This window comes from Lepus europaeus, unplaced genomic scaffold (genome assembly GCF_033115175.1).
Source record: "Lepus europaeus isolate LE1 unplaced genomic scaffold, mLepTim1.pri SCAFFOLD_37, whole genome shotgun sequence".
Taxonomy (NCBI): Eukaryota; Metazoa; Chordata; class Mammalia; order Lagomorpha; family Leporidae; genus Lepus; species Lepus europaeus.
The window spans coordinates 1443789-1452822 of NW_026909243.1; the positions used below are offsets into that span (position 1 = coordinate 1443789).

A 9034-nucleotide genomic window follows, 5' to 3' on the forward strand; every position below is an offset into this window, starting at 1 on the left:
ATGAAACCAGAAATACCCAGTTGTGTTTTGGCTAACTGAATCCCACATATTGCAACAGCCTCTGTGTGGGTGTTTTCTGGATATTATCGAGGAACTTTATTATTTTAAGTGTTTTTAATAAGGAAACATTTAATTTTGTGCTTGGAAACACTAATTGGTTCCACATGGAGACACAGACTCAACACATTCCTATTTTCTAGGGAGGAAGCAAGAGGAACTGCGGCAAAGAAACATGATATTTCTGTTTGTATAGGTGACATTTTATGCACTTGCCTAACAGAAACATTTTGCTTTTCTCCAATACCATTTTTACTGTGATTGTCTGTGTCCATTGCATACGAATTCCACACCACTTTGTCCAGATATGACTGGATGAAACCAGAAATCTCCGATTGTGTTTTGCCTACCTCAATCCCACATGTTGCGACAGCCTCTGTGTTTGTGTTTTCTGGATATTATCCATGGACTTTATTGATTTAAATGTTTTTTATCAGGGAACATTGAATTTTGTGCTTGGAAACACTAATTGCTTCCACATGGATACACCAGCTCTATATATTCGTATTTTTTTGGGAGAAAGCTAGAGGAACTGCGGCAAACAAACATGATATTTCTGTTTGTGTAGGTGACATTTTATGCACTTGCCTTACGAAAAGACTTTGCTTTTCTCCAAAACCATTTTTACTGTGATTATCTGTGTGTATTGTATACAAATTCCACACCACTTTGTCCGGATATGACTGGATGAAACCAGAAATTTCCGGTTGTTTTTTGGCTAACTCAATCCCACAATTTGCGAGAGCCACTGTGTTTGTGTTTTCTGGATATTATCGACGGACTTTATTTTATTGAATGTTTATTATCAAGGAACATTTAATTTTGTGCTGGGAAACACTAATTGACTCCACATGGAGACAACAGCTCTACACATTTGTATTTTGTAGGGAGAAAGCTCAAGGAACTGCAGGAAACAAACATGATATTTCTGTTTGTATAGATGACATTTTATGCACTTGCCTAACGGAAAGACTTTGCTTTTCTTCAAAACCATTTTTACTGTGATTGTTTGTGTCCATTGTATACGAATTCCACACCACTTTTTATGGATATGACTCGATGAAACCAGAAATATCCGGTTGTGTTTTGGCTAACTCAATCCACATATTGCGACAGCCTCTGTGTTTGTGTTTTCTGGATATTATTGACAAACTTTATTGTTTTGAATGTTTTTTTAATAAGGGAACATTTAATTTTGTGCTTGGAAACACTAACAGCTTCCACATGGAGACACCAGCTCCACACATTCGTATTTTCTAGGGAGAAAGCTAGAGGAAGTGAGGAAAACACAGGGGGGGGCGTGCTTTGAAGCACCTGTTGGGCGGTCCTCGCACGCGGGCTGCTCTCCTTTTCTCTGGTCTCAGAAGTCGCTAGCTGTGATCGATGCGGCGGCGGCGGCGAGCGATTCCTTGTGGTCTAGATAAATCAGGAAAAATGTCTCTCTATGCATCTCTTGAAGACTTGAAGGTAGACAAAGTAATTCAGGCTCAGACTGCTTTTTCTGCAAACCCTGCCAACCCAGCAATTTTGTCAGAAGCTTCTGCTCCCATCTCTCAAGATGGAAATCTTTATCCTAAACTGTATCCGGAACTTTCTCAATACATGGGCCTGAGTTTAAATGAAGAAGAAATACATGCAAATCTGGTGATGGTCTCTGGAGCACCACTTCAGGGGCAGTTGGTAGCAAGACCTTCCAGTATGAACTATATGGTGGCTCCTGTAACTGGAAATGATGTTGGGCTTCGCAGAGCAGAAATTAAACAAGGGATTCGTGAAGTCATTTTATGTAAGGATCAAGATGGAAAAATTGGACTCAGGCTGAAATCAATAGATAATGGTATATTTGTTCAGCTAGTCCAGGCAAATTCTCCAGCCTCATTGGTTGGTTTGAGATTTGGCGACCAGGTACTCCAGATCAATGGTGAAAACTGTGCAGGCTGGAGCTCTGATAAAGCTCACAAGGTGCTCAAACAGGCTTTTGGAGAGAAGATCACAATGACCATTCGTGACAGGCCTTTTGAGCAGACAATTACTATGCATAAGGACAGTACTGGAAACGTTGGCTTTATCTTTAAAAATGGGAAAGTGACATCCATAGTGAAAGATAGTTCTGCAGCCAGAAACGGTCTTCCCACGGAACATAACATCTGTGAGATCAACGGCCAGAACGTCATTGGATTGAAGGACTCTCAAATTGCAGACATACTATCAACATCTGGGACTGTAGTTACCGTCACAATCATGCCTGCTTTTATCTTTGAACATATTATTAAACGGATGGCGCCAAGCATTATGAAAAGCCTGATGGATCACACCATCCCTGAAGTTTAACAGTTAGGACACAATGGAAACAGCTGAGCGTCTCCAGTTTCCTTTCTCAACTACTTCTGTATTATGCACACGAAGCTTTCCCGGAGCCAGGGAGCATATGCTGCATGAGGACCTTCCCGTCTCACGTTATGGCTGGGAATCTACTGGTTCATCTGATCTCCTCAGACTTCACGGTCGTTGTAGTCTTAGCCTGGTTTTACAGCTGTGAAACTTTCACAAGATTGACTGACTTTCCTAGAATAGTTTCTCTACTGGAAACCTGATGCTTTTCTAAGCCATGGTGACGAGGGTGATTGATGCCAGCTTAGCTTTGTATGAGAACCAGTTACCTTTCTTCTAGGTAATGAGTAGTGCTCTTCACGTCATTTTAGTTCCATGGTATATTTGCATTTTTAACAAGTACGTGATAGTACATTTAGAGTGATTGCCTTTGGTAGGTTTTTTTCTCCCTCTGTATGTATGTAAATACCAATTAGGTAATGCTGGTTTCATTCCATGTAAGCCTTATACAGTTTATGTAGGTTATAAGAGATTATGATGATTGTCATTAAATTTTAACTACCTTCACTAATATGCTTCAACTGTCGCCTTAACTATGCTAAGCTCTAGAACAAAAGCCAAAATATAATTATTGCTGCCTTCCTAAAACTCAAGATGTAGTTCTGTATTAAACTGAAATGTGCACTAGCCCAAAAGAGGTTAATAGTGCTTTCTGAGCTATAGCATAGCTACTTGGTTGTATTTGACATTTTCTAGTCATCACATAACAGAAATATCTTCTCCAAGTTGCCAGTACTGCTTCCAGAGAAACAAAGCGCTATATATTTAATGTAAAATTTCTTATACTAAACAGGATGAACTTTTGATTCCTCTTTTCATTTGTCGATTAAGTAGAATAATACTAATTTTGGCATCTGAATGTTAAAATTATGTAACCTACCTATTTTGGGAAAAATGTTTTCCTGGTAATTTGTTCCATTTCCTGACTCTTACCTGCAAACAAAGTGACAGTGACACTTTATCTTTTTTTTTCTGTTTTGGTTTATGCCTATCCAATTAAAAATGTATAAAATGAAAAAAAAAAGGAAGTGCGGAAAACAAACATGATATTTCTGTTTGTATAGATGACAGGTTATGCACTTGCCTAACAGAAATACTTTGCTTTTCTCCAAAACCATTTTTACTGTGATTTTCTTGGTCCGTTGCATACAAATTCCACACCACTTTGTCCGGATAAGACTGCATGAAACCAGAAATATCCGGTTGTATTTTGGCTAACTCAATCCCACATGTTGCGACAGCCTCTGTGTTTGTGTCTTCTGGATATCATGGACGGACTTTATTATTTTGAATGTTTTTTGTCAGGGAACATTTAATTTTGTGCTTGGAAACACTAATTGGTGCCACATGGAGACACCAACTCTACACATTTGTATTTTGTAGGGAGAAAGCTAGAGGAACTGCGGCAAACAAACATGATATTTCTGTTTGTATACGTGACATTTTATGCACTTGCCTAACGAAAAGACTTTGCTTTTCTTTAAAACAATTTGTACTGTGAAGTTCCCGGTACATTGCATACAAATTCCACACAACTTTGTCAGGATATGACTAGATGAAACCAGAAATATCCGGTTGTGTTTTGGCTAGCAAAATCCCACATATTGCGACAGCCTATGTGTTTGTGATTTCTGGATATTATCGACGGACTTTACTTTATTGAAAGTTTATTATCAAGGAATATTTAATTTTGTGCTGGGAAACAGTATTTGGTTCCACATGAGGACACCAGCTCTACACATTCGTATTTTGTAGGGACAAAGCAAGAGGAACTGCGGGAAACAACATGATATTTCTGTTTGTATAGGTGACATTTTATGCATTTGCCTAACGGAAATTCTTTGCTTTTCTTCAAAAACATTTTTACTGTGATGTTCCCGGTCCATTGCATAAAAATTCCACATCACTTTGTCAGGATATGCTTGGATGAAACCAGAAATATCCGGTTGTGTATTGGCTAACAAAATCCCACATGTTGCGACAGCCTCTGTGTTTGTGATTTCTGGATATTATCTACGGACTTTATTGTTTTAAAAGTTTTTTATCAGGGAACATTTAATTTTGTGCTTGGAAACACTAATTGGTTCCACATGGAGACACCAGCTCTACACATTCGTATTTTGTAGGGACAAAGCAAGAGGAATGCGATAGACAAACATGATATTTCTGTGGTATAGGTGACATTTTATGAACTTGCCTAACAGAAACACTTTGCTTTTCTCCAATACCATTTTTACTGTGATTGTCTGTGTCCATTGCATATGAATTCCACACCACTTTGTCCGGATAAACTGGATGAAACCAGAAGTATCCAGTTGTGTTTTGCCTACCTCACTCCCACATGTTGCGACAGATTCTGTGTTTGTGTTTTCTGGATGTTATCGATGGACTTTATTGATTTAAATGTTTTTTATCAGGGAACATTTAATTTTGTGCTTGGAAACACTAATTGGTTCCACATGGAGACATCAGCTCTGCACATTCGTATTTTCCAGGGAGAAAGCCAGATGAACGCGAAAATACAATCATGATATTTCTGTTTGTATAGGTGACATTTTATGCACTTGCCTTACGAAAAGATTCTGCTTTTCTCCAAAACCATTTTTACTGTGATTGTCTGTGTGTATTGTATACAATTTCCACACCACTTTCTCGAGATATGACTCCATGAAACCAGAAACATCCGGTTGTATTTTGGCTAACTCAATCCGAAAAATTGTGAAAGCTTCTGTGTTTGTGTTTTCAGGATATTATCGACAGGCTTTATTATTTTGAGTGTTTTTTGTCAGGGGACATTTAATTTTGTGCTTGAAAACACTAATTGGTTCGTCATGGAGACACCAGCTCTACACATTCGTATTTTCTAGGGAGAACGCCAGATGAACTGCGGCAAACACACATGATATTTCTGTTGGTATAGGTGACATTTTACACACTTGCCTAATGGAAACACTTTCTTTTCTCCAATACCATTTTTACTGTGATTGTCTGTATCCATTGCATACGAGTTCCACACAACTGTGTCAGGATATGACTGGATGAAACTAGAAATATCCTGTTGTTTTTTGGCTAACTAAATCCGAAATATTGCTATAGCCTCTGTGTTTGTGTTTTCTGGATATTATCGATGGACTTTATTGTTTTGAATGTTTTTTTTATCAGGGAACATTTAATTTTCTACCGTTGTAACAGTAGTTGGTTCATCATGGGTACTCCAGCTCTACACATTCATATTTTCTAGGGAGAAAGCTAGAGGAACTGCAGCAAACAAACATGATATTTCTGTTTGTATAGATGACATTTTATGCACTTGCCAAATGAAAAGACTTTGCTTTTATCCATAACCATTTTTACTGTGATTTTCTCGGTCCATTGCATACGAATTCTACACTACGTTGTCCGGATATGACTGGATGAAACCAGAAATATCCGGTTGTGTTTTGGCTTACTCAATCCGAAATATTGTGAAACAGTCTGTGTTTGTGTTTTCTGGATATTATCAATGGATTTTATTGTTTTGAGTGTTTTTATCTGAGGACATTTAATTTTGTACCCTAGAAACACGAGTTGACTCCACATGGAGACACCAGCTCTACATATTCGTATTTTCTAGGGAGAAAGCTAGAGGAACTGTGACAAACCGACAGGATATTTCTGTTTGTATAGGTGACATTTTATGCAGTTGCCTAACGAATAGATTTTGCTTTTCTCCAAAACCATTTTCACTGTTATTTTCTCGATCCATTGCATACGAATTCCACAACAGTTTGTCCGGATATGACTGGATGAAACCAGAAATATCCGGTTTTGTTTTGGCTAACACAATCCCAGATATTGCTACAGCCTCTGTGTTTCTGTTTTCTGGATATTATCCCCAGACTTTATTGTTTTGAATGTTTTTTATCAGGGAACATTTAATTTTGTGCTGTGAAACACTAGTTGGATCAACATTTTGACACCAGCTCTACATATTCGTAATTTCTAGGGAGAAATCTAGAGGAACTGCGACAAACCAACATGGTATTCTCTTGTACAAATGACTTTTTATGCACTTGCCTAATGAAAAGACTTTGCTTTTCTCCAAAACCATTTTTACTGTGATTTTCTCGGTCCGTTGCATACGAATTCCAAACCACTTTGTCCGGAAATGACTGGATGAAACCAGAAATATCCGGTTGTGTTTTGGCTAACTCAGTCCGAAATATTGTGAAAGCCTCTGTGTGTGTGATTTCTGGATATTCTCGATGGACTTTATAGTTTTGAATATTTTTATCAGGGAACATTTAATTTTGTGCTGCGAAACACTAGTTGGTTCATCATGGGGACACCAGCTCTAATCATTAGTATTTTCTAAGGAGTAAGCTAGAGGAACTGAGGCAAACAAACATGATATCTATGTTTGTGTGGATGACATTTTATGTACTTGCCTAACGAAAATTCTTAGCTTTTCTCCAAAACCATTTTTACTGTGATTTTCTCTGTACATTGATACGAATTCCACACCAGTTTTTCCGGATATGAGTGGATGAAACCGGAAATATCCGGTTTTGTTTTGGCTAACTCAATCCCAGATATGGCTATCGCCTCTGTGTGTGTGTATTCCTGATATTATCCACAGACTTTATTGTTTTAAGTATTTTTTTATCAGGGAACATTTAATTTTGTACCGTTGATGAACCTAATTGGTTCATCATGGGGACACCAGCTCTACCCATTTGTATTTTCCTGGGAGAAAGCTAGAGGAACTGCGACAAACCAACAGGATATTTCTGTTTGTATAGATGACATTTTATGCACTTGCCTAACGAAAAGACTTTGCTTTTCTCCAAAACCATTTTTACTGTGATTCTCTCGGTCCATTGCATACGAATTCCACACCACTTTTTACGGATATGACTGGATGACACCAGAAATATCCGGTTGTGTTTTGGCTAACTCAATGCGAAATATTGCTACAGCCTCTGTGATTGAGTTTTCTGGATATTTTCGATGCACTTTATTGTTTTGAATGTTTTTATCAGGGACATTTAATTTTGTACCGTTGAAACAGTATTTGGTTCATAATGGGAACATGAGCTCTATACATTCGTATTTTTACGGATAAAGCTAGAGGAACTGCGGCAAACAAACATGACATTTCTGTTTGTATAGATGACATTTTATGCACTTGCCCACCAAAAAGATTTTGCTTTTCTCCAAAACCATATTTACTGTGATTTTCTCGGTCCATTGCATACGAATTCCACACCAGTTAGTCCGCATATGGCTGGATGAAACCGGAAATGTTCGGTTTTGTTTTGGCTAACTCATTCACAGATAATGCTACAGCCTCTGTGTTTGTTTATTCCTGATATTATACACAGACTTTATTTTTTTGAATGTTTTTTTATCAGGGAACATTTAATATTGTGCTTGGCCACTCTAATTGGTTCCACATGGAGACACCAGTTCTAAATATTTGTATTTTCAAGGGAGAATGCAAGAGGAACTGCAGCAAACAAACATGATATTTCTGTTTGTATAGATGACATTTTATGCACTTGCCTAACGAAAAGACTTTGCTTTTCGCCAAAACCATTTTTACTTTAATTTTTGGTTGGAATCACTAATTGGTTTCACATGGAGACACCAGATCTACACATTCATATTTTCTAGGGAGAAAATTAGAGGAATTGTGCCGCGGACCGGCTCTCGCGAAGACACCGACCGAGGGAGTTCGAGGGGCGAAGGCTCTTAGGAGAATCAGGAATCGGCGGGGAAATGACAGACAGACACACACGTTATGAGTATGCTGCTGCGATTTATTGTAGTAAGGCTTGGGTTTATATAGTAAAGGACAATGCTACAGGCAAATGTTAAACTTTTATCACAAAGGTTGACAAAATGAGTTAAAACAATGATGTCATATGAGTGGTTTTATGAGGAACATAGTGGGGGCATTGTTTTTAGACAATTTACTGAGAATGAGAATTGACCTTTGGCTTAGTTTTGTTTTATGAACTGTTTAGGGGAATTACTGCCCAAAGTTTTGCTTGCCTTTTAGATATTTGGAGATAACTTTTGAGCAATCTTAACATTTCTCTGTCACTATAATGGGAACCTAATGATATGTTTTGACTTGCATTCCTGTCTTCCTCGTAAATAGTTTTAGTAAACGGAGAGGTAAAGATTGTTTGAATTTCTCCATAATTTTATGGGAAACGTTAACTTCTTTTTCTTGATTTTCTTGTTTCTGGTAATTGTGAGAGTAAGCAGTAAAGTGTAAACAAAGCAGATAGATAATGCATAATGAGATCATCAGCAGAGCAGGGACACAGTGTCCCCAAAGTCAGCAAGGACATGTCTCCGGCTTTCCTCATGTGAGTTGGGGGTCATTACAACCGCGGACTGCACAGGAACTGCCTGAGGCCCCACTCCACAGAGCTCTAACCTCAACCCTGCAGCCTTAGACCCCCAACGCAGCAACATCTTGCTACGTGGGTATCACAGCTGTGGGCGTGGCAATTTCTCCTTTTTTATTTCTAAAATGAAGCTCGAAAACTTCCTGCCAGATGCTCTGTAAAGAATTAAATATGTATTTTAGAAT

General features: G+C 38.2%; 1 protein-coding gene across 1 annotated transcript; it reads left to right on the plus strand.

Annotated features, from left to right (window-relative positions):
* The first annotated feature begins 1491 nt into the window (after positions 1 to 1491).
* Positions 1492 to 2545, plus strand: LOC133754998 (syntenin-1-like). The gene is made up of 2 exons (XM_062185325.1): positions 1492 to 1737; positions 1909 to 2545. The coding sequence occupies exons 1-2, from the start codon at positions 1492 to 1494 to the stop codon at positions 2386 to 2388; spliced, it is 726 nt and encodes a 241-aa protein (XP_062041309.1). The 3' UTR covers positions 2389 to 2545.
* Positions 2546 to 9034: the final 6489 nt, after the last annotated feature.

Bases quoted from the DNA above. Each gene is read 5' to 3' on its own strand.
- LOC133754998 (XM_062185325.1), top strand. From the start codon at position 1,492: ATGTCTCTCTATGCATCTCTTGAAGACTTGAAGGTAGACAAAGTAATT. The intron at 1,738-1,908 runs GTAGCAAGACCT...ATATTTGTTCAG, and splicing joins CACCACTTCAGGGGCAGTTG to CTAGTCCAGGCAAATTCTCC.